Here is a 26,880-nt window from a genome sequence, read left to right on the forward strand (position 1 = left end):
TATAAAAAAGTTTGTAATTTTCGGCAATTGTCTTTTTGCTTCTTCTAAAATTTGTCGCTTTTTTCGTTTTTCGAAACCAGAAGCATGTTTATAATTCATTTTATCTAAATCTAAAATAAGAAATAATAAAAAGGAATAATGAATAATGTTAATTTTAATTAAAATTAAACTCTCTTTTATATAGTGCATTCTCTTACTTTTGTTTCCGACTCTGATACAACACACACGCTTCAGTAAGACACGATCATACATGCTATGACTGACAAATGACGATATGCACGACGCGACACCGCGGCGCACAAGTCGTCGCCGGCGATCGACAAATCGGCAACTGCAGGGTCGGGCCCTTGCAGAGACTGGGCCCTGAGGCGTGCGCCTCATGCGCCTCGTGTATAATCCGGCACTGCTTCACGCGGTGCAAAACTAACAGCGTTTTTGACTGCGGTTGGTTTTAACCCAGGATCGTCGCTATTTGCCGGAATCGTCTAATTAAGACGGACAATCCTCTATGTGTATACAAAATTTCAGAATTTTTTGATTTTCCGAGTTTGCAAATCTTTCTTGTAAGTGAAGTATTTGAAATACTTCCTAATTTGAAGATCAAACTATCACAAAGAACAACTGATAAATTTTTCGATTTTATAATTTTAAATATTTTAAAACGATTGCTGATAGCTTAGCAAACTTCTATTTAAATATTTTCTTATACGTGTCACCATTCTTACAAGCAAACCTACCCAACTGTTACACTCCGATTTTGATGAGCTTTGAATATGTTGTAGTCTAGGTCAAAATAAGAGACACGTATTTTTTTTATAAGGGCCCATACGCACTTTTAGAGGATGAAACACCTCTTTGAAGAAAAAGACTTTTTTTTTCGAAGCGTATATCGTCGAAACTATAAGAGATAGAAAAAAATGTTCTAATTAAAAGTTAAATGGCATGAAAAGTACTATAAAACAGTGATAAAAAAAATTTTTTTTTTTAATTTTTTTTGTACTTTTCCTCATCACCTACCAATTTTTTTCAAAATTTTTATTTCTTTTTATAAGCGGAATAAAGTTTATTTTATTACAAATCCAACGATGTATAACAAAGTTATATTCCGACATTCCCATTTGCCAAAAATAATTAAAAACTTCTCTATACTCATGGTACGCGCACCCGTCCGTGTGCTACGGAAGTGTCCCTTTCCAATTTTGACGAGTTTTTAATATGTTGTAATACAAATAAAAATATGGGACACGCATTTTTTATACGCCCATATGACCGTTAAGGGGGTAAAACACGCTGTTGAAAAAAATTGATTGTTTAATTTCTGAGGTAATACTGTCGAAACGGTAAAAGATATAAAAAAAAGTTTCAAATAAAAGTTTTATGGCTTTCTATGTACTTTATAACCGTTCGCTCAGATTTTTTGAAAATGTCATTTTTCTCAAAATCTTCTTCCCTCCTCTTCTAAATTTTTGAAAAATTTAAAATTTATCTTATATCAAAACTTATAGCCTATTTAACAACAAATTTAAACATGTATGATAAAGTTGTAGCCCAAAGACACATTTTTCAGAAATCAACTAATTAATATAGAAATAGAATAAATAGAAAACAACATATTAAAAACTCGTCAAAATTGGAAAGGGACACTTCCGTAGCACACGGACGGGTGCGCGTACCATGAGTATAGAGAAGTTTTTAATTATTTTTGGCAAATGGAAATGTCGGAATATAACTTTCTTATACATCGTTGGATTCGTAATAAAATAAACTTTATTCCGCTTATAAAAAGAAATAAAAATTTTGAAAAAAATTGGTAGGTGATGAGGAAAAGTATAAAAAATATTAAAAAAAAAAATTTTTTTATCACTGTTGTATAGTACTTTTCATGCCATTTAACTTTTAATTAGAACATTTTTTTCTATCTCTTATAGTTTCGACGATATACGCTTCGAAAAAAAAAAGTCTTTTTCTTCAAAGAGATGTTTCATCCCCTAAAAGTGCGTATGGGCCCTTATAAAAAAATACGTGTCTCTTATTTTGACCTAGACTACAACATATTCAAAGCTCATCAAAATCGGAGTGTAACAGTTGGGTAGGTTTGCTTGTTAGTAGTTATTTCTCCGAAAACAAAATGGTACATATTCTTCAAGGAATAATTTCATCTCCTAAAGCTGTAATTTGGTACAAACAAAAAATAATTTTATGAATTATTCTACTTGCACACAATATTATCAAGTTTACTGAATTTTTGGGTTGCCTAACATTCATCAATAAAATACATTAACAATTAGCTGTTCTACAGTCGAAATCAAATAAACAATATTTTGCAAAAAATAATAATTTCTTTATTCCTACATCGTTTTTAATTGTACAAAGTATCACGTACATATTTTAACATCGCCAAAAATATTTTATTGATTTTACTAGTCAAGATCAAAAACTTATTAATATTTTATTCTTTCAAGTATTATTATTACTATTTAAATAAATTCTTATTTTAATATTCATTACACTATACTGATTTGCCTTCAATGCTCTTTTAAGTAATTCGCGATTAGCATATCAGACGAATGCGTTCCAGCACGAAAAAATCGAGCACATAAACGGGTACGCATTGTTACTGTTGGAGATGAATGTTTCTCGCCGTAGTTATCTGTTGTGATGGCACTACTTCATAGAGGCTTAGATCGATGGGTCGATCGGTTTCACGCTGCGCGCCTACGCCCGAGCAAGTCCCTCTTGCTTCGTCTCCTTACTTACGGACACACACACACACGCTGCTGAGTGCACGTTAAAAACGTCTTTGTATATCATTGCCAAATATATACGAGGTGTGTTCAAAAAGTATCGCGAATTTTGTGTTTTTTCAAAAATTATTTATTTATTCATGAATATCTATTTTGTCCCCTTCAAAGTAATCCCTATGAGATATTATACACTTGTGCCAACGGTTTTTCCAATCTTCGAAGCACTTCAAAAAATCATTTTTTTTTATCTTGTTCAGCTCCTCCTTCGATGCCGTCTTTATCTCGTCAAGCGTAGCGTAACGTCGTCCTTTCATGGGCCTCTTCAGTTTAGGGAACAAGAAAAAGTCACAGGGGGCCAGATCTGGGGAATACGGTGGCTGCGGCATCATTAGTGTGTTGTTTTTGGCCAAAAAGTCGCGCACAAGCAACGATGTGTGAGCAGGGGCGTTATCGTGGTGCAAAAGCCAATTTTTGTTCTTCCACAAATCCGGGCGTTTCTGGCGGATTGCTTCGCGCAAATTGCGCATAACTTGCAGGTAATATTCCTTATTGACCGTTCTATCCTGTGGCAAGAACTCATGATGCACCACGCCCCTGCAATCGAAGAAAACTGTCAGCAAAACTTTCACATTCGACCGAACTTGGCGCGCTTTTTTCGGTCTTGGTTCGTGCGGCAGCTTCCATTGAGATGATTGAGCTTTGGTTTCCACGTCATAACCATAAACCCACGATTCGTCACCAGTTATGACCCTCTGGAGCAAATTTGGGTCGTCGCGGACAGAGTCCAACATCTCATTAGCAATGTTCATGCGATGCTGTTTTTGGTCGCAATTGAGCAATTTTGGTACGAATTTCGCGGCGACCCGTCTCATGCCCAAATCATTGATAAAAATCGAATGGCACAAGCCAATCGATATGTTTAGGTCCTCAGCAACTTCTCTAACGGTGATTCGACGATTGGCCAATACCATTTTCTCCACTTCATTAATTTTTTCGTCTGTTGTTGAAGTGCTCGGGCGTCCGGCACGCTCTTCGTCGTTCACATCTTCTCGGCCTTCTGAGAACATTTTGTACCACCGATAAACGTTGCTTCGGTCCAAGGTAGCTTCTCCGTATGCCACGGTCAACATTCGGAATGCATCCGCGCACTTAATTTCGTTTTTCACACAAAATTTGATACAGGTTCTTTGATCCATTTTTTTGAATAGGTAAAAATCGAAGACGATCCAAAACACGTGCAAGCAAAGCAGCTGTCAACAATTAAGTGAACATTCAAAATGGCCGAGCTTGTCGGCATAAGTGAGAGACATGAGTACCAACATAACGCCACAAAAAGATCGAAATTCGAATATACGTAACCCGCGAAAATTCAAAATTCGCGATACTTTTTGAACACGCCTCGTATACTCTGTACCAATAATCGTGTGTCTCACTCTGCACTACCGAAGTTAACAATTTTTATCAGATTATGAGACTTAATCTGTGCTGATTAAATAAAGGTTAGAGACGTGTGGTATTAGTGAGGTTAGAGACGCGTGGTACCAGTGAGGTTAAGAGAATTGCAGGTAACGGATCGATGGCTACGGAAACTACACTGAGAGACATTCGAGTTACTAAGCTCACGAAAGCAACGTATAGTCGTTGGAAAATCGAAATCCATGATGCTCTGGAGAGTTATCAAATTTGGGAAGTCACAATCGGAAGGACGACTAAGCCAAGCGAGGTGAGATCCGAGGACGGCGTCGTTACTAATGTGAAGGAAAATGATGACTGGAGAGTGAAAGACAGCAAGGCACGATCTGTTATTCGATCAACGCTCGACGACACAACTTTTGATCAGGTATGCGACTGTGAGACGTCAGCAGACATTATGAAAAGGATCAAAGCGTTTTTCGAGCCGAAGACGTTAAACGCTTTACTGGAATTGCTACGTGAGTTCTTTAGTTATTCGTGGAAGTCTAATGACACAGTCGGTATGTTCGTAGCAGGATTAAAAGTTATTGCACGTAAGATTGAAGCTTTAGATTCCGAAGATTTTGGAAATAAATTTAATGAAAAACTTGTAATGGCAAAGATTCTAGGATGCCTGCCGAAGGATGTCGATAGCTTTGTTACAAGCTGGTCCATTTTGTCGGAGGAGATGTCCTTGGAGCTTTTCTTGGAGAAACTTGCTAACGCTGAAAGGAACATTGAGGGATGCACTGATGATGTATCGGTTGAAGCGTTCAAGTCACAGTGTAAGTCAGCAAATGGTCAGGTAAAGAAAACCAATGAAAAGAAATTTAAGGGCAAGTGTCATAAATGTGGCAAAATTGGACACTTAAAACGAGATTGTAGGTCGAAATCAGATAAGTCAGAGAAACAGGAAGCAACAAAGTCACAAAAAGAGATGAAAGAATCTAAGGACGTACAAGAGAAAGAATTGTCTGCATCATCGGCTCACCGTTTGAAGGATGAAGGATGTATTATCGCAGATTCTGGCGCAAGTGTTCATCTTACTGGTAATGTTGAATGGTTTTCACTGCTCAGAAAGATAGATGTACCACTTACATTAAACATTGCCGATGGTAAAACGTTAAAAGCTACTCACGTGGGTGATATTCGGATTGAAAAATCAATCGATGGTAAAAAGTGGGAAAAACGAGTATGGAAAACGGTATACTACTGTGAAGATATGGGTAGTGAATCACTCTTTTCAACTACATTTATGGAGAAAACTAGAGGTTATGGATTCTATCACGGAAATGGAACTATGCAGTTAATGGATGGACGGAAGACGATACTCGGTGGAAGAAGGATTAACAGTCAGTACCTTTTATTCGAGTTGTACCGCCATCAGCTTCTGTAAAAATTACTCGATCAATTGAATTATGGCATCAACGCCTTGGTCATGTTAGTGACAATATGATACGAGCAATGGTGAAAAATAATCTTGTTGATGGCCTTGATGTAATTTTAAAGAAAAGAGATGATTGCGATTCCTGCCATTTTGGAAAACAAAAAGTAAGTTCACATCCCACTCGAGAAAAACGTGAATGCTTGCCTGGTCAACGTTTTCATTCTGATGTATGTCATGTTGGAATTATGTCATGGAATAAATGCAAGTACTTCTTGACACTTAAGGACGAGGCATCTGGTTATCGCAGAGTTTTCTTCATGAAATCAAAAGAAGAAGTATCAAGTATTCTAAAGATATTTTTCCTAGCAGCAGAGAAGGAAACTGGAAGAAAAGCAATTTCGTTGAGAACTGATAACGGAACCGAATACATAAATGAAAAGGTGAAGGAAGTCCTACGGGAGCTGAACATTACACACGAACTGTCGCCACCAAATGTAAAACAGTGCAATGGTATGGCAGAACGAGAGAATCGTACACTATGTGATACTGCTCGATCGCTGTTATTTAACGCTGACCTTTCAAAAACGGATCGTCATCTGTTATGGACCGAAGCTGTTGGAACGGCTGCATACCTTCGTAATCGGGTACCAAACCGAGGAGTTACAACTACAATTCCATATAGTGAATGGTATGGAAAGAAGCCTGAGGTAACTCACTTGAGAGTTTTTGAGGCGAAAGCTTTTGTTCGTATTTCTGACTCGACGAGACATAAGATGGATCCTAAAGCAAAGAAGATGATATTTGTTGGATATGATCGTCATACTGACAAGATATATCGGGTCTTTGATTTCGAAAAGAAGATTGTGGAAAGAGTCGCCGATGTAACAATAGAGGATGTAACGAATACGAATGAGCAAGTTCTTTTTCCGCTAATGTTCGAAGAGCAAGAGGAGGTTTCTACCGAATTACTCAAGCAAGAAGAAACTCTTGAAGATTTATCTAGAGAGGATGACTCTACCGACGAGTTCTACTCAGACGAAGGAGAAGTAATTCAAGTTTCACCTGAACCTCAAAAGAAAAGAGGACGACCAGTAGGATCACGGTCTTATCAGAAACCAGTGCTTCCATCAGATCGAGTGCTGCGAGATAGGACGGATAAGTCAGTTCGTATTGTTGCAATGAAAGTATCTCTGGACCCAATCTCCTACGAAGATGCAATTTCAAGAGATGATTCTGACTACTGGAAGCAAGCGATGGATGATGAAATGGCGTTCATACGTAAGAATAACTTGGGAACTTGAATCGTTACCAGATGGACAATCTACAGTTTCATGTCGATGGGTTTATAAATCGAAGTTGCGGTCCGATGGAACAATCAAACGTTATAAGGCGAGATTAGTTGCTCGAGGCTTTAGCCAGACATATATTATTTTGAGACTTTCTCGCCGGTACGTTATGAATCGGTGAGAGCAATTTTAGCTATCGTAGCTAAATACAACATGGAACTTGTACAGTTTGATGTGAAGACAGCTTTCTTGAATAGTCCACTGGAAGAAGATATCTATATGCAACAGCCGGAGGGGTATGAAGATGGATCAAGTCGTGTCTGTCACTTAAAGAAAGGACTGTATGGACTCAAGCAAGCCTCTCGAAATTGGAATAATAGATTCAACGATTTTGTTATGTCTCATGGTTTTAAGCGATCAGAAGCTGATCCGTGTGTCTTCGTGAAGGGAGCTTATACAGATGATTGGATGATACTGTCTCTATATGTTGATGACGGCTTGATAGAATGTAAAAGGAAGAGAACACAGTGTATCTTTGTTTCATTGTTGATCTCAGAATTCGAAGTTACGTGTCATGAGCCGACGTGTTATGTTGGAATGGAAATAGCTCGAAATCGAGAGACAGGGACACTATGTATCAAGCAACAAGGATTCACATTTCACGTATGTTGCATCGTTTTGGAATGGAGGACTGTAAATCTGTAAAGTCTCCAATGAATTCATCTATTGAGTCAACTGAACTGAAGGAAACAAAAGATGAGGAAAAACGTTTTCCCTACAGAGAAGCAACTGGCTGCTTAAATTATATTGCTACAGTGTCGAGACCAGATATCTCGTATGCAGTGAGCAAACTTGCCCGATATTCCAATGATCCACAACAGCTTCACTGGAAGGCAGTGAAACGTGTTATGAAGTATCTCAAAGGTACGATCGATGTCTCATTGTATTTCCACAAAGAATTATCAGATGAATTGATTGGATATTGCGATTCCGACTACGCTGGTGAACTGAAAGAAAGAAGATCCACGTCCGGATATGTTTTTCTTATTCATGGTGGACCGATCGCTTGGTCATCGAGTCTACAACGTATTACAGCACTCTCCTCATCGGAAGCGGAATACATGTCGATCTCGGATGCATTAAAAGAACTTCTTTGGTTGAGAACACTTGTTAAATCTCTTGGAATAGAGCAAACAAAGTCAACAGAGTTGAAAGTGGACAATCAAGCAGCTATAGCAATGTCAAGAAATCCGGAGTTCCATAAAAGAACCAAACATATTGCGGTTCGATTTCATCGCATCAGACAGGAACAGGAAGCTGGGAAGGTTCATGTCACATATGTATCTTCAAGCAATCAGGTAGCAGATTTACTTACAAAACCTCTACCTTGGCCTACGATTTCAAGATGTCTTGGACAAATGAGAATGACGTCGGGAACAAGAGGAGGTGTTGGAGATGAATGTTCCTCGCCGTAGTTATCTGTTGTGATGGCACTATTTCATAGAGGCTTAGATCGATTGGTCGATCTGTTTCACGCTGCGTGCCTGCGCCCGAGCAAGTCTCTCTTGCTTCGTCTCCTTACTTACGGACACACACACACGCTGCTGAGTGCACGTTAAAAACCTCTTTGTATATCATTGCCAAATATATATACTCTGTACCAATAATCGTGTGTCTCACTCTGCACTACCGAAGTTAACAATTTTTATCAGTTACATCCGAAGGATTTCACGATTTCCCTTTTCGCGTTCATCATACAAAATATGAAACGCGAAACAAGTTAAAAAATTGTTTGTAAAATTTATAATACTTATATCCGGAACTCCACGATTTCTCTTTTATAACACTATCACCCGGTTACTATAAAAAAAATCAAAGTTTGTCTTTGGAATATATAATGGCATCCGGAGCAATAAGTCCATTAAATAAGCAAAAGGGAAAAATCGTGCGACGACAAAACTACAAACAACGGCCTATCCTAATACAATAATCCATATGAACAAACAAAGCCTGGACTCGAGAGAAAAAAAGAAAATCTAAATGCTATTAAAGTCTGGCAACAATCAAAGATAAGATTGAGTCGCGACGCCGGACGGAAACTATAAAACTATAAAATCAAAACTTACAATCCCGGTTTTGTTTATTCGAACCTATGTTTCATCACGAACGGAAAGATGATCCATATGGAAAGCTAGTCCCAAATAAACGGACGCGACGATATAAAAATCGGGACCGAACGTTCCAAGAAGAAAAACCGTAAGATAACGAATCCCTTAGGCGATTGGGTGATGCAACTGCTCGCCCCTCTTAAAATTAAGAACAATCAGGAGAAGATGGAAAATTAGCCAACGAGAGATCATCCAAGAAGATGATTGGTAGTGAGCGTTGGTGAACTATCCAACGAACAAGCCCAAAATTTTGATAGCAAAGAATCTCCAAAGAAAAGGAAAAGGCTCAAAAGAGCTTTACGCAATCAAATCTCCATCCTACCCACTAAATCATTTCCACGCCCTTTTCTAAACTCTATAAAATGTGCAACTTCTTGACACTCCGGGTCATTATCACTTTTATTTTTCAAGATTCAAGATCTAAGATTTTTGTTCTCAGTCTAAAGTCAAAGCTGTGCGCGTTATTTTTAAAATCGTTTTTGAACTTAGAATCTGTGCGCGAGACGCAGACTGTCTAGTTTCAAGATCGTTCTCTAATCTCCAAAAATCAGAAAACGCGTCATCTCTCTGCTACCATAAGTAAGTCTTTTTTTTCCTCTTTTTTGGTTTTACTTCAATGTTTCATTCAACTTGCCAAAAATCAATCGCTAATAAGCAATCACAGCCGTTCATGTCCCAGCTCCTTGTTCCCAATATTATTATTTTTATTTCGGATTAATACAGCAATTCTCATTTTAAACAATTCCCGACTTTCCCTCTAAATATTTCTCAAATCTCTATGTAAATGTAAATGTTCTATTTCCATTCTTAAATCTTAGGTTTCGATTTGATTTAATAGTTAAAATATGAATTTCAACGCATAATAACGAATTTATTAAAAAATAAGTTAATTCCATCTCCTCCTGTACACATAATAACGCGTATAGTTTAAGTTTTTAAAATTAATTATTTGTAATACCAATGTTAATTCAATATGAATAATTTCTAAATCAATTATTCAATAATCCTCAATGTAAATGTTACATACAGTATTTTCAATATGCACCGCTTAGCTTTCTCAATTAAACACTATACTTATAATAATAGATAATTTACACTAATATTAATTCCTTCAAGTAGTCGTAATTAATTAATTGTATTCTTGATAACTAATCATGTAGTATCCTGTAATTCTCAATGTTTCTAAACCTCAAAAATAATATTAACTTGATAGATTTTCTTACCGATATTAAAAATGTACTTAAATTTTAATCTTCTGAATAATCATTACCTAATCGTTTTATATTTTAAATAAGCTAACTGATTACGTACTCCTGTTTTAATTAATAATAATTACCTTGTTATATTGTTTCTTTTTTTCTATTAAATAACAATAACCGATTATGTATTTACCAGGTGTATGCATAAGTTTTTTTCGGTTTCACTAATAGATGGCGCCAGCGAAAAGTACGCAGCGTATTAATTTGACACATACGTCATTTTGTTCGTCTGACATAGAACTACAAATACACACAAGTTGAGTTCGCTAAAAACTAGCGTCTTTGTTTTATTGTTTAGTGATCATGTCGAGTTTTGTGCCTGAAAAACAACATTTGCAGCACGTATTGCTTTTTTTATTTAATCAAAAGAAAAAAGCTGTTGAAAGTCATCGTTTGCTGGTAGAAACATATGGTCAACACGCTCCATCGATTAGAACATGTGAGACATGGTTTCGACAATTTAAAAGTGGTGATTTCAATGTGAAAGACAATGAGCGCTCTGGTAGACCACAAAAATGCGAAAACGAGCAATTGCAGGAATTATTGGATGATGACTCAACTCAAACTCAACGGCAATTAGCAGAAGCATTACATCTATCACAAGAAACAATTAGCAGACGTTTACGAGCAATGGGAAAGATCAATAAACACGGTAAATGGGTTCCACACAATTTGAATGAACGTCAAATGGAAAATCGCAAAGTCACTTGAAAAATGCTGCTTCAACGCCACGAAAAGAAATCATTTTTGAATCGAATTGTGACGTGTGACGAAAAATGGATTTATTTTGTAAACCCGAAGCGGAAAAGATCGTGGCTTTCACGTGGCGATGCCGGTCCATCAACACCAAGGCCAAATCCCTTCGGCAAGAAGACCATGCTCTGTGTCTGGTGGGACCAGAGCGGTATTGTGTATTATGAACTCTTGAAGCCCGGCGAAACCGTTAATACACAACGCTATCGCCAACAAATGATTAATTTTAACCACGCATTAATCGAAAGACGCCCGGAATGGGCCAGAAGAAATGGCAAAGTGATTTTGTTACACGACAATGCGCCGTCTCACACAGCAAAACCAGTGAAAGACACCTTAAAATTTCTTGGATGAAACATCCTTCCGCACCCGCCGTACTCCCCAGACCTGGCGCTATCTGACTATCACCTCTTCGCATCAATGGGGCACGCGTTCGCAGAGCACCACTTCAGCAATTTCGAGAAAGTTGGAAAATGGCTCGACAAATGGTTTGCCGCAAAAGACAAGCAGTTTTTCTGCCATAGTATTCATAAATTACTTGAAAGATGGGCGAAATGTGTAGAAGCCAATGGCCAATATTTTGAATAAAAAAAAATGAATTTCCCTTGAAAATTACGTGTTTTTTTTTTACCAAAAAACCGGAAAAAACTTATGCATACACCTGGTTTTGCTAATTCTTTTGAACAACTTTATAGAAACCTTACGTATGTAAATTTCAAGTATCAGAATATATGTTAAATTTTAGTTAAAAAAAAAGCTTCAATGTAAAATTTTATTTTATCAACCCATTTCGTACTCACACTGACCTCCCGACTTAAAAAGATTGCACTCGGTCCGATCCCGAGTTATAGAGATTGAAGTCTCTGACTCAAATTAGGACCAACGATCGCATGATTCTGAAAAAGCGTTAAAGCGTGTCATTACACGTTGACGCATAATTTCGGAATCATCAAAAGTGCGTTCGGCTCATGCCGGACATCCCACTACAATAGTGTGGTCACGAGTATAAAAAGAGTTTCTGTTGCATTCTTTCCTGCCTTCGTCAAGTCCCAGGCATCTTTTGAGAGATAGCCTTCCTTTCTTTAAGGTTGGATGTAACATATAGTATGCATATATAAGGAATTGTTATTTTTCAAGAATAGTACAGTCGTGGGCAGTTTAGTAGCGGCACTTATATTTCGATGAATTTCCGAACGCGCAACTATACTGAAAGGTGAGCACGACTGCGAGTATCGAGGTTAGCGCGAAAGGTCAAACGTTCATATACAAGGTGTACAAAATAAGATTGGTGCACCAAGAAAAAATATAAGATAAGTATAGTTTTGAAATAAATTTTATAAATAAATATGTGAGTATTTTTTGTATTGATCGATTTTGGTCTAATTAAGGTTATAAAATTGTCATTACATCAACAACAAGCTGAAATACTTTGACGTAGTTAAATAAATTATAACTGTAACAAATATTGAAAATTAAAATTTTAAATTTTTGTTACAGTTACAATTAGAGTTTATTTAACTACATTTAAGCATCTTAGGTCATTGTTGTTGTAATAACAAATTTATAAAACTCAGTTAGACCAAAGCCTATCCAATACAAAAAGATGTGTTATTTATCAATTAAAATTAACTTTTTCTTTTTTGCAAAAGAAGTAGAGAGCACACAAGGATGAGACATTGGAAAAAAGATAAGTAAGATTTTATTTTAATTATATAAAATATTTATCTAATTTATTTTTTTTTTAAATTGACAATGAGTGCCAGGTCATTATGGACTATGAAGTACGCCCGGAGGTACCCTGTGAAAATTCTACTCTGCAAGCGATGAGTATTTTGTACAGAGAGATACACGAACATAAGTCTTTTGAAATATACAGATCCATTTCAGGTTAATTATATTGCTATTATGTCAATTTTTGTGTTAATTTTATACACGCAGTGGACAAAGTTAGTGAGTTTTATGAAGCTGCTGCAAAGTCTGATTTAAACAACGAAGAACTCCTAACGCATCTCTCCATGTCATATGTTCGTCTTGGCGATTAGAAAAAAACAACGGCTGCTCTTCTACAAATCAACTCATAAAAAACCATATTATTTTTGGGCTGTTATAAGTATAGCGATGCAAGCTATTCATGCTGATCAAAAAATAGCAAAAGGAGTTATCTTGCCTTTGGCGGAAAAAATGGTTAGTATATTAATTGTTTATCATTATTATTGTAATTGCTTGTTTAATACAAAAAGAATTATTGAATTATTCGTTAACTTGTAAATAAATTAATACTCCATCAATTACAATTTTTTTCTATAAATATATTTAGGTCCTAAAATTAGTAAGGGAAGGAAAAATGGAAGCGGAACAGGAAGTGCAATTTTATCTGATATTAGAACTGCAAGACAAAAATGAAGAAGTATTGAATCTACTGTCTAGTCTTTTAGTTTTATATTTTTCATATATACCTCAACGAAAGTGCGGTATGCCGATCAGCGCAATATGCCGTGCTTGTGCAGTACACTCAGAACCAGGCACACAATCGCAAAAGAAAAATGAGAAGAAATATAATAAAAAATTCGAGCCAATGAGACCAATATAAATTTTTTTATATTGATAGTCGTAACATTTTAATATGTAGTAAAGTATATAGTACGTAAATGAAATATCATAATATATAACTTTCTTATATAACTTTCTTTGTTACACTGTTTTATAAAATATTTGTTCTGTAAAATATTTATGGAACTCCAATATAATTTTCATTATTTATTGTATTACAAACTTGAAGAGAAATAACTGTATTACTGTCAGAAAGAGTCGAAAATTTAGATGCGGTCCTAACAGAATTTTAAAAAATATGATTTAGACACAGGATTAGATGAGAAGGATGATGTTACGTGGCATTATTATGACACGTGAACAAGCAAGTGTCGAACAAACCTGCGTGTTGGTTCCGAGATCCCTCAAATCTCGTTCCCAATCCATATTAAGATTTTTAAGTAATTTACAAAGCTGAAACTATTCGACAGTATTTGTACAAAGAACATCTATATCCGTCTACTTTTCATAATTTTCAAAAATGATTTGAGAGTTCTGTACATAATTCTTAGCTCCAATTCAATTATACATAATGAATCAATGGTTCAATGCTGATTAAAATACTTGAGCTTACTTTTGTTTTTATGAAAAGCAGTTAACTGCCATTTTGGTCAGTTCATAACTGATATATTCTTTAAACAATTAACAAATTGTAAAAGTTAAAATATTTCTGAAATTGTGTAATTTTCAGAACTAAAGAAGACACTAATTTTATCGATTTAAAAAACGTGGTCTACTTACTTGCCACTTTTTCATAACATTTTATGTATTTTACATCGCATATAATTTTTATTTGCGCATCGATCAACATTACTTATTTTACGATTTCTATTCATTTAGACTTTTTAAAGAATAACGCTCGTAAATTGCATTTAATTATATTTTGTGACATCTATATGTATATATAAATATGTAGTTTTTTTTTCACAATTATATAGATTTTTTATTAAATAGTTGGTTATTAATTGTTAAACCATTCTATAGAATTGGTTAAGAAATGATAGTTTACTGGAAAAGAATAAACTGCTAATACCAGTGCAGAGAAATATGTATGTATTTATTTTTTTATAATTATGTTACTTAAATTGAAAGAATGGTATATCATTAATTGTAACGTTAATGTCTATGTTAATAAACATATATATACGTAATTAAAAATATAAAACTACAAATTTTTAACCATTTCCATTTACTCGGTAACGTTCGTTATCTTTATTTAGGTACCTTTATTTACATAAAATTATACATGCATTTTTATTTGATGCTTACATTTTTATAAATAAAGAATAATTCTTTCAAAAAAAAATTATCATTTTTGGCCTATTAATTTATCATACAGGATTTAAAATCACGCACTTAAGTAAGTTATTTTTATTATTAATTATAGATTTAAATATTATTGTACTCAAATGTGAGTCTATCATGATAAACAGACGAGAAATATATTTCTTTTACGAAGCAGGTTATTGTTACTTTTTTAAGATTAGGAAGTACGAATTGGGGTGTCGATCAAATACAAAAAATATACATTATTGCAATAAAAATATTTACTTTATTATAATTTTTATCTCTCTTAGCTTAACAATAGCTATAATTTTGTTAACAAGATAGTTTTACATACAACACTGTATATAACAATTTTTGTAGTAAATTTGTTAGAGTTGAAGCATTCGCGCCCTCTACTTACACTCGAGTCTGTTGGGGCTTTTACACTCGCAACGCATGCAGCGCTCGTTGACTGACTCTCATTTCTCGGTTTCGTATCTTTGTCTATAGCTTTCATGCATATACCTTAATAGCACAAAACGTCCTCGGGATGATCCTGAATTCGTCCTGAATGTCCCGGGACAATAATGGGACGGACTTAGGATATTATACTAGGATGAAAATTTCAGGACTTCCTGAGCAATGTTAAATAAACTAAAGGAATTCTATATACAGCCTACATTATACCCACTGGGCGTAATTTTAAGTCGTCCACACAGCACACTGTATTCAAACGACGTTCTTGGGACGTCTAAGTCCTAAGCCAAGCCTAAGGACGTCCGTAGGTCATTCAAATCCTAAGTCGATCCTAAGGACGTCCTTTGACCGTCTCTCTGTGTCATATGACACAAACTAGAAAAGCTAAGGGAAAATAGAAAAATTCACGGTTATAATACTTTTTCGCATTTCTACATTATCAAATTACTAACTCTTTTAATGTCAAAACTTTTATTTAATAAAGATTTGAATTTGAGCAAAAAAATTTGAGATTAAGAATTTTGCTTTAAACAAAAAAGACCAAGACTGCCTACGGAGGGTTAATCCAGACTATATACATATAATATCTAAGTATGTATATAAAGAATTTAAGAAAGTTTTTATTATAAATCACACTTAAACATATAAAATTGTTTTAATAAAAAAAAAACGTTTGTATTGTATCAGAAAATTAAATATACGAGTAGGATTTGTTTTTTATTGCTGCATTGGACTGCACTAGCTTTTTCTTTTTGGTTTCATCAAATTTAAACATATACCTAAATATTATTTTTAACGCAGAATGTGCACTACTTCAGCAATAAAAAGCAGGCCTATAATACATATGACAGCTACTCTGAATCATAAAGATCAACTTAAAATTATACATTGTTTTTAAATAATTAATCACATATTTAATCCCTAATGAATAAAAAAAATAAAAAAATTTCTTTGATATATAATAATTAAATGTTAATTTCACAATTTCAAACAATATAAAGATTTAAAGCCGCTGTTCATATATCATCAAAAATTGGCTGCGTTTAGCGGAAAATACAGCTTTGCAATTGTTGTAAAATTCTTTAATATAAATGGTTATACATTCAGATACAAAAAGTAAGGGCAAATATTAATTATATCAAAGAATTTTATAACGGTATCAATAGACAAAATAGATCTATGAATGAAGAAATCTACATCTCAATGAATATTTTAGACAATATTTTTTAAATGTTTTTTTTAATAAAAATTTTTTCATACTTAATTTAGTTATTGTATTATATTGACATATTTTCTAGTTGCATTCTTAAACCAATAATAACAAAAAAGTTATTCCAGATGCTAATCCGCATTTGTAAATATCAGTAAAAAAACTATAATTTTATATATGTTTATATAAATAATATGGTTTAATTATACATAGTTCATCTTTTCAATAATATAAATTTACTTAATCTATCAGTTATATACACATATTAGAATAAAGTGTTCACAGATTATCACGAGGAATCCAGTTCGCAGCGATCACGGAGGTCAAGCAACGTTCACCGGAGTCGCAACTTGGATGGGTGACCGTTTGGAAATTTTCGAGAAAAAATTCCCGATTTTTTTTGCGAAAAATGTTTTTTAAAATGTTATTAAAACATTGTTTTGCTCATTGGAATTGTGTAGTGTAATAATATAATATATTTATGCGGATGTTCCTTAAATATCCTAAAATGGTCCTGAAATACGTATGTATCCCGAGGATTGCGATAAACGTCCTTAGGACTCCCGATGGGACGTCCACAGGATGTCTATAAGCAAGAATGAGCTCATTCGGCAGTCCACAGGACGTACACAGGATGTTTCGGGACTATAACCGGTAGTTCCCAGGATATCCCGCTCGTCCCGACAGGACGTCCTTAGGACGTCCCGTGGACATTCCTATCCTATTATAGTTACTTTTACCGGTTCGCGCCTTTTTAACCGCGTTCACTCATGTGCGTTCCGTATACACAGCTTGTATTTCACAATTGAATAAAAGTGTTTATCTAGTTCGATAAGCCCTAATCGGTTTGTTTCTCGTCCCCGCGCATTCCTATAACTATCAAAATTTATATTTTCAACACAAATATATTTAAAATTTTAAAAACATTTAATAATTTTTTAAATAATATTTAACATTATAATATACTATTTTAACTAGTATATATAAAAGAAATATACATGTATATGTATTTATTATGATAAAATATATCACATTTAATAAAAATAAATTTTAAATTAAAATTGAACAATTACAAATTTTTAATCATATTCCGTTTACCGGATAACGTTTGTTGCCTTTATTTAATACTTTGCAAACAAAAATGAATTCAAAAGATTTAAAATAGATTCAAAAAATCAAGAATTTAAATTTGGCTATTATAGTGATGGAACAAAAAGCAATAGCGTGAAGGTAGATCTAGCCTTTTGTTATTATTATGCTAATGTGTCACTTGCGTTTTTGCAAAAATGCGACGTCGCAGAAGACAAGAAGCAAAATTTTAGCTTTTTCAAAAGTAGGACTCTCTCCTACTGAAGTAGCTAGACTGTGCAATGTGCATGTGAATTAAATCCATTTCAATATTGTTGATGCACGTCAATAATTTTATGGATACGCATCAACTACGTTGACTCTCAATTGCCCTTCCTTGTTTTATTGTTAATAAAATAACGTTCTTACATTTATTACACTTTTTTTTTATTAAACATTTCAGAAAGTATGTTTCTATTTAGTGTAACAATATGATTACAAATAATAAATTAAATTTTTAACAAAAGTACTAATTGCATTTTGAGTTCAATTTTTATTGAGCCTTTTTAATATATTTTATAATTTTTATTGAACCTTGTAAGCCTTTAAATATAAAAAATTTAAGCAGACCCTGGTGAAAATTTTTCTCAAACTTTTTCACATAAATTTTCAGAATTTTTGTATGATTTTATATTTAGCAGATTTTTTATACGAATTGACTTTTCAGAAATAACGGAAAGCCTGCAACTTTTCCCTGAATTTTTCACATAATAATTATGAAATATCCTAAAAATTATAAAATTTTTTATTTTATAATTTTTGGAAATGTTATAAAATGTAAATCATAAGTTAAAAATATTTTTTAGTAATTGTAGAATATTATATATTTCAAAATATTTCCAAATTTACATGTATGAAATATTCTGAGAAAGGATGTAAACTTTCTGAGCATTTCTGAAAAACATTTCAATAGGTATTCAAAAGTTATGAGAAAGGTTTTCACCAGAATTATTTCTGAAGTACTTTAACTTTAAAGCAACTTTTAATTTTGTTAATGTTATACTCCAAAAATGTTTATTATATCAGAAGACCACAATTTAGAAAGATTTCAAACATTTTCAGTTGCTTTGAACAATATTTCTGCAAGTTTTCAAGTTACAGAATTATGTGTTTATCCTCTTGTCTTTTTCAATAAAATGTATTCTATTTCAGAGAAGTACAGTGTACAGAATTTTACATAAAAATGCAACTCAAAGCCATGTACTTCGAGAGCCACATCTTGACCGACCGTTATGTACCAATGAAGAACAAAATGAACAAATTGTTAATACTATTAGACAAGACGGCTTCCAATCATCTTCACAAGTACGTGAGAAAATATGAATAAAAGAAATTTAAGAATTATGGTGAAAATTTTCCTCTGAATTTCTCATAATTTTGCGGAAGTTTCTAGTTTTCTGTATAATTGTATAACTTTCTCAGATTTATTAAATTGAAATAATTTTCAGTCAGAATAATCAGAAAGTCTACATCTTTTCTTAATATTTTTCATATATATTATTATTATTTACTTTATTTTAATCTATTTGCCTTTTCTGTCAATTCAATTACCTTGAATCAGCTTACATGAACATCGCTCTTTCAATTGAAATTACATTCACACTTAAAGTTGAATCTAACGCTAAAAATTGAAACTTGATTTTGCCTTTGGACTTAATCGGTAACTTTATCCTACTCCAAATTATAATCTAATTTCTACTTAGATTTAGGTTGTAATTATTATCAAAATCAAAATTTAATCAAAATTAAAATTGAAATCAAAGTAAAAACAACATTAAACTTAAAACTTAAAATTGACTTCACCGATGAAATTGGCTCTACAGTTCTTATTGTTGGTAGCATTAGTCTTTGGTACCTCGATTTTAGCATTGCCGTTGAATGAAATGCCCTTACTAAACTTTGGTCTTTGGTTAATAATATTTCTCATATATATATTACTTAATTATGAATTATTCTATAATTTCTAAACTTTTTCGTTTTATAATTCCTGATGAAATGTTATAAAATCTAAAAAAGTTAGAAGTATTTCTTTAGATTTTTGAACAATTTTTCACTTTTGCTTAATGATTTTTCCTTTATAACTACGCAAAAGTTATTTTTCGGCAATGTTAATTACGCAGTACACATTTCTGAAATTCTAAACTTTTATTTGAAAAAAAGATTGTTGAAAAATATTGATTGGAACCAAAGTTATTATAACTTTTCAAAGTTGAAAAAGTCAGAATCCCATAATTTTAATCTCACTCATTGATTAAAAAATGGTTTCAAAGAATTTTTAAACTTTAGTTGGATAGAAATGGACTCGTGTGGTCACTATAGTATATCGAATCCAAATTTTTGATTTGTGTTAAATCTGTTTCTATCTATTTTAAATACTTTGAATCTATTTCCGTTTGCTAGCTGTAAACTATAGTTAAAGAAATCACTAATAATTTTTTAGCTTGCTTAGTTATCAGTAAATTTTAATGTTACAGATGAAAGCTGCGATTGAAATAAATTGTTCAGCGCGTACCATACAACGCAGATGGCAAAAGAATGGGTTTGCGCATCACATTTCCAAGCAAAAAGAAACATTAAGCCCACAACATAAAGAACAACGGATGGCTTTTGCTAGGCAGCATTTAGAATGGAACGATGAATGGATGGTAATAATTCTTTCTGATGAAAAAGTCTTTAGTACGGATAAGAATGGAAGAGTGACGTTGTGGAGAACGAGAGAAATAAGGTACGCTGAGGAAAATATCCGTTTTCAATAACCAAGTGGGCGCATTACATTAGGTTTTTGGGGATGTACGATTTCACATGGTCGTGGACCATTAGTGCGCACTACGCCACATATGAACAGTGAAGAGTACATCCGCATATTATCTGATGTAATGCCGCCGTACGTTGAGGAAACATTTCCTAGCGTTCCCGTTAATTTCGTTCAAGACAACTCAGGAGTGCATCGAGCGAGAGTTGTTCAAGATTGGCTGGCTGCACAACCCAAACTTAGGACGTTGAATTGGCCAGTCAAATCCCCTGACATGAATTTTAATGAAAACCTTTGAGGCATTATGGTTCAAGAGTGGGACCCTCAAGTTTGGCGCACATGCGAGGCACTTGCGCAACATGTTTTTGATCAATGGGAGGATCTCAGCGCAAGGCCCGAATATTTTCAAAATTTAGTAGCATCTATGCCCTGAAGGTTAAAACAGTGCTTGAAAACAATGGAAGTGTTACAAGATATTAAGTGTAACACGTTCCTTATTCCCAGAAACACCAAAGTACATGTAATACAAATGTTAGTTGTAATTTCCCTCTCAACAACTGTTATATACTGTATGTAACTGTTATATAATGAATGTATTAAATAATAGTTACATTGTTGAGTAGGAAATTACAAATAACATTTGTATTGCATGTAACTTGGTGTTTACAGAGTTAATTTTGGTTGATGTTTAGATTGCTTGAGTGAGTTATTAAATGATTGTATTTTAAACTCTTGAAATGAATAAAGCTCAGTGTGTGAAGAGAATAAATGTAGTTTGAATCTGGCATGAAAGAGTTGACAAAGCAAAAGCCATTCGTTGTAGATCTCTAGTAAATGAAAATGAATTGAAAAATTGTGATCCATTTTAATTTTTTGAATACATTTTGGATTAAAAGACAGCAATTAAATCATTTCAATCGTCTGTTATAGACTAAATGGATTGGACGATCTGCAAAAAAACTCCTCTAGATTGGAAAGTAGCAAGTGGACACATAAAGATCACTACATTTCAATCCCGTTTCATGGATTGAAATGGATTATACGACCCGCATAACCTTCTTTGATTTAAAAAAGTAAAAAATTCGTAATTTTAATCCCACTTGATATATTAAACCAATTAGAGAAATTCTTAAACTTGAATTGGATAGAAACGGATTCGTGTTGAAATAGCCAAATTCAAATTCTTGATACTTTGAATCCATTTTAAATCTTTCGAATTCATTTTTGTTTGCAAAGTATTAAATAAAGACAACGAACGTTATCCGGTAAACGGAATATGATTAAAAATTTGTAATTGTTCAATTTTAATTTAAAATTTATTTGTATTAAATTTGATATATTTTATCATAAAGAATACATATACATGTATATTTCTTTTATATATACTAGTTGAAACGTATATTATTATTCCAAAAGTTATTAAATGTTTTTGAAATTTTAAATATATTTGTGTTAAAAATATAATATTTACTAAAAAAATTGTTATGTACAATGTTGTATGTAAAACTATCTTGTTAACAAAATTATAACTATTGTTAAACTAAGAGAGACAAAAATTATAATAACGTAAATATTTTTATTGCAATAATGTATTTTTTTTTTGTATTTGATCCACACCCCAATTCATACCTCCTAATCTTAAAAAAGTAACAATAAACTGCTTCGTAAAAGAAATATATTTCTAGTCTGTTTATTATGATAGACTCATTCGAGTGCAATATTATTTAAATCTATAATTAATAATAAAAATAACTTATTTAAGTGCGTAATTTTAAATCCTTTTATGATAAATTAATAGGCAGAAAATGATAATCTTTTTTTTTGAAATATTCATTCTTTATTCATAAAAGTAAGCATCAAAAAATAAAAATGCATGTATAATTTAATGTAAATAAAGATACCTAAATAAAGATAACGAACGTTACCCAGTAAACGAAAATGGTTAAAAATTTATAATTCTTTATTTTTAATTACGTATATGTATGTTTATTAACATAAACAACGATACAATCAATGATATATCATTCTATCAATTTAAGTAAAATAATTATAAAAAAATAAATACATACATATTTCTCTGCACTGGTATAAGCAATTTATTCCTTTCCAGTTAGCAATTCATTTTTAACCGATTCTATAGAATGGTTTAACAATTAATAACCAACTACTTAATAATAAATTTATATAATTATGAAAAAGAAACTACATATTTATATATACATATAGATGTCACAAAATATAATTAAATGCAATTTACGAGCGTTATTCTTTGAAAAGTCTAAATGAATAGAAATCGTAAAATAAGTAATGCTGATCGATGCGCGAATTAAAATTTTTTGCAATGTAAAATACATAAAATATTATGAAAAAATAGCACGTAAGTAGACCACGTTTTTTAAATCGATAAAATTAGTGTCTTCTTTAATGCAGAAAATTACACAATTTCAGAAATATTTTAACTTTTACAATTTGTTAATTGTTTAAAGAATGTATCAGTTATAAACTGACCAAAATGGCAGTTAACTGCTTTTCATAAAAATGAAAGTAGGCTCAAGTATTTTAATCAGCATTGAACCATTCATTCATTATGTATAATTGAATTGGAGCTAAGAATTATGTACAGAACTCTCAAGTCATTTTTGAAAATTATGAAAAGTAGACGGATACAGATGTCCTTTGTACAAATACTGTCGAATAGTTTCAATTTTTTAAATTACTTAAAAGCCTTAATATGGATTGGGAACGAGATTTGAGGGATCTCGGAACCAACACGCAGGTTTGTTCGACACTTGCTTGTCCACGTGTCATAATAATGACACGTAACATCCTTCTCATCTAATCCTGTGTGTAAATCACATTTTTCAAATTCTGTTAGAACCGCATCTAAATTTTTGGCTCTTTCTGACAGAAATATAGCTATTTCTCTCCAAGTCTGTAAAACAATGAATAATAAAAATTATACAGGAGTTCCATAAATATTTTACAGAACAAATATGTTATAAAACAGTGTAACAAAGAAAATTATATAAGAAAGTTATACATGATGACACTTTATTTACGTACGATATACTTTACTACATATTAAAATGTTACAATTATCAATGTAAAAAAATTTACCTTAGTCTCATTGGCTCGACTTTTTTATTATATTTCTTCTCATTTTTCTTATGCAATTGTGCGCTTGGTTCTGTGTGTACTGCACAAGCACGGCAAACTGCGCCGACGATCGCACTTTCGTTGAGGTATATACTAAGACATATGAAGCTAAAAGACTGGACAGTAGATTCAATACTTCTTCATTTTTGTCTTGCAGTTCTAATATCACATAAAGTTGCACTTCCTGTTCCGCTTCTATTTTTCTTTCCCTTACTAATTTTAGGACCTAAATATATTCGTAGAAAAAAATTGTAATTGATGGAATATTAATTTATGTACAAGTTTTGAATAATTTAATAATTTCTTATGTATTAAACAAGCAATTACAATGATAATGATAAGCAATTAATATACTAACCATTCTTTCCGCTCAAAGCAAGATAACTCCTTTTGCTATTTCCTGATCAGCATGAATAGCTCGCATCGCTATACTCATAACAGCCCAGAAATAATATGGATTTTTATGAGTTGATTTGTAGAGGAGCAGCCTGCTGTTGTTTTTTTTTTAATCGCCAACGCGAACATATGACGTGGAGAGATGCGTTAGGAGTTCTTCCTTGTTTGGATCAAACTTTGCAACAGCTTCATAAAGCTCACTAACTTTGTCCACTGCGTGTATAAGATTAACACAATAATTGACATAATAGCAATATAATTAATCTGAAATGTGATCTGTACATTTCAAAAGACTTACGTTGGTGTATTTCTCTGTACAAAATAATTATCGCTTGCAGAGTAGAATTTTCAGAGGGTACCTCCGGGCGCACTTCATAGTCCATAATGACCTGGCACTCATTGTCAATTTAAGAAAAAATTAAATAGATAAATATTTTATATAATTAAAATAAAATCTTACATACTTTTTTTCCAATGTCTCATCCTGGTGTGCTCTCTACTTCTTCTGCAAAAAAGAAAAAGTTAGCTTATATAATAAATAACACATCTTCTTGTATTGGATCGGCTTTGGTCTGATTGAGTTTTATAAATTCATTATTACAACAACGATGACCTAAGATGCTTAAATGTAGTTAAATAAACTATAATTATAACTGCAACAAATTATTAAAAATTTAATTTTTAATATTTGTTACAGTTATAATTTATTTAACTACGTCTGAGTATTTCAGCTTGTTGTTGATGTAATGACAATTTTATAACCTTAATTAGACCAAAATCGATCAATACAAAAAATATGCACATATTTATTTATAAAATTTATTTCAAAACTATACTTATCTTATAATTTCTCCTGGTGCACCAATCTTATTTCGTACACCTTGTATATGAACGTTTGACCTTTCGCGCTAACCTTGATAGTCGCAATCGTGCTCATCTCTCGGTATAGTTGCGCGTTCGGAAATTCATCGTAATAAAAGTGTCGCAACTATACTGTCCACGACTGTACAAACCACGGACTTAGGAATAGAAGGACAATGTATAACCTAGAGGGTTTTGGCACGTTTGCGGCGGGGTGAGGGGGGCCGCCTTATTAGTTTCTGGGATCGCACACATAGAATATGTAATGTATACAGGGTGATTATTAATGAATGTCTCCACTTTTTACCATAGAAGGACGCATTTGTAAAAAAATGAAGACATTCATTAATAATCACTCTGTATATGTGTGAAATAAAGAGTACAGAATATTAAAGTTCAAAATTTTGTTATTCTTTTACAATAAACTTTTTTCATTATTTAATAATATATAATACATTTTGCAATGTAATAAGTTAGTATAACAAACGTATTAAATAATATTTTACATATAAGAACTAACTAAAAAATAAACCCTGATAAAATAAAAAATAATAATTTGAAATAATTTTTTTCTTTTTTGTATTAAATAAATAAAGCATCGACAAATACATACATCAGTAGTATCAACAAAGAAAATATTTTTTTATATTAATAAAAATAAAATATTACGTATTAATAAGATTATTATAATTTTTTAGCTGTGGAAAGTAATTTTTATATTTTGTGTCAATACTTTCTAAAATTTATTTTTATATTTTTCTAAAGAATTTGTCATGAAACATCGTAGTACTATGCATTTTATCATTTTTATTTTTAAATAGTGAATTAACATTGATGAATAAGATGAATGGTTGGGTCGAGTATTTACGACGAATCGGGTATTTAATCAATCTTTATAGCTATCATACTAATACAACGCAAGTGGGATGTCACTGACACATATCTATGTGTGAGTTTTAGGAAACTGATATGGCGGAGAACGGTTCCCCCTGCATGCCTGAACGAACACCCCCCTTGCGTAAAGTAGAACTTTGTGCTCCGTTTCTCTTCTCCTAAGTCCGTGGTATAAACGCAGAGAGTGCGTGGAGAAATTTTGTCTTTTGTTTAAAATCATGATACCAATTCTGTGAGTTTTAAACGTTTTTTTTTTACCGCAAAATTCACTTATTGCCAGAAAAGTTGTGTAAAGTTCTAGCTAGCGACAAACATTATTTTGTATAAAGTATAATTTAACGTTTCTCTTAATGAATATGTATTTTTTGCAAAATATCTCTCAAAATTAATCGGTGCTCCTAATAAGTTCTATACACAAGCGGTCATTAATGCCTTCCCTGCAGTCCTTTTCTCCTTATATTTTCATATGCATGTAACGTATATATCCTATATGAATGCATGGCATGCGCACATGGATATGCACGAGGAAGGAATTAATGACCGCTTATGTAAATAATGAACCATAAATTAAGGTAATCACAAGTCAATAACAAGACAGTATATATAATAACGGGAAAAGCATTGTTTTACTTACTATTGTCCTGCACTTTGGTGATCACTCATTAAACTCTGGCTTTACGTTGCAACCTTTCAACGGTTTAACACCTACTGCGGAGTTTAGGACAACGAAACTCTCATCGGCGGCGATCCGAAATCAGGGCTGTCTCTAGGCAACTGAACTACAAAATCTTTGTCGCCCATACTCAAGCTACAAATATAATTTAAATTAATTGAATTCTATATTCTGATGCTTTTTACGTTTTATTTTACGTATCTATACAATATAAGTATACGTATATATAAAAGTATGATCGCGAGATTAACTATAATTACAAAAGTTAAAATGATAAAACATGTAAACCGAATATGAACAAAATAATTTAATTTAAATTTTTAATTTGTTTAGTTTTATCAGAATATTATACATATTAACAAATTGCAAAGTGTATTACATACAAGATAGATATTATATACTGTAGACAAAATATCTATTTATTATAAT

The 26,880-nt window shown here is 32.6% G+C and overlaps 2 protein-coding genes across 5 annotated transcripts in view; one reads left to right on the top strand and one right to left on the bottom strand.

The window, feature by feature from the left end:
• LOC105202982 (F-box/WD repeat-containing protein 9) overlaps window positions 1-26,498 on the bottom strand; it is a 37,956-nt gene extending 11,458 nt beyond the window's left edge. Inside the window, exons 1-6 of one of the 4 annotated variants that reach the window (XR_003269361.2) lie at window positions 26,413-26,498; window positions 24,488-24,528; window positions 24,322-24,412; window positions 23,986-24,236; window positions 23,589-23,853; window positions 22,414-23,403 (exon numbers count right to left, since the gene is read on the bottom strand). The gene's annotated coding sequence lies outside the window, so the exon portion shown is untranslated. Of the gene's footprint in view, window positions 1-22,413; window positions 23,404-23,588; window positions 23,854-23,985; window positions 24,237-24,321; window positions 24,529-26,412 lie in introns of those variants that run through there. The other 3 variants (XR_003269362.2, XR_005574492.1, XM_039447911.1) reach the window with 3 other exon arrangements.
• On the top strand, window positions 7,583-8,344 carry LOC120357609 (secreted RxLR effector protein 161-like). The gene has a single exon (XM_039448453.1). It carries the CDS (start codon window positions 7,583-7,585, stop codon window positions 8,342-8,344), a length of 762 nt encoding a protein of 253 aa, XP_039304387.1.
• Window positions 26,499-26,880: the final 382 nt, after the last annotated feature.

Source organism: Solenopsis invicta, chromosome 4, assembly GCF_016802725.1.
Source record: "Solenopsis invicta isolate M01_SB chromosome 4, UNIL_Sinv_3.0, whole genome shotgun sequence".
NCBI lineage: Eukaryota > Metazoa > Arthropoda > Insecta > Hymenoptera > Formicidae > Solenopsis > Solenopsis invicta.

What these genes read in the sequence shown, in the direction of transcription:
- LOC120357609 (XM_039448453.1), top strand. Translation starts at nt 7,583, where the DNA reads ATGAATTCATCTATTGAGTCAACTGAACTGAAGGAAACAAAAGATGAG.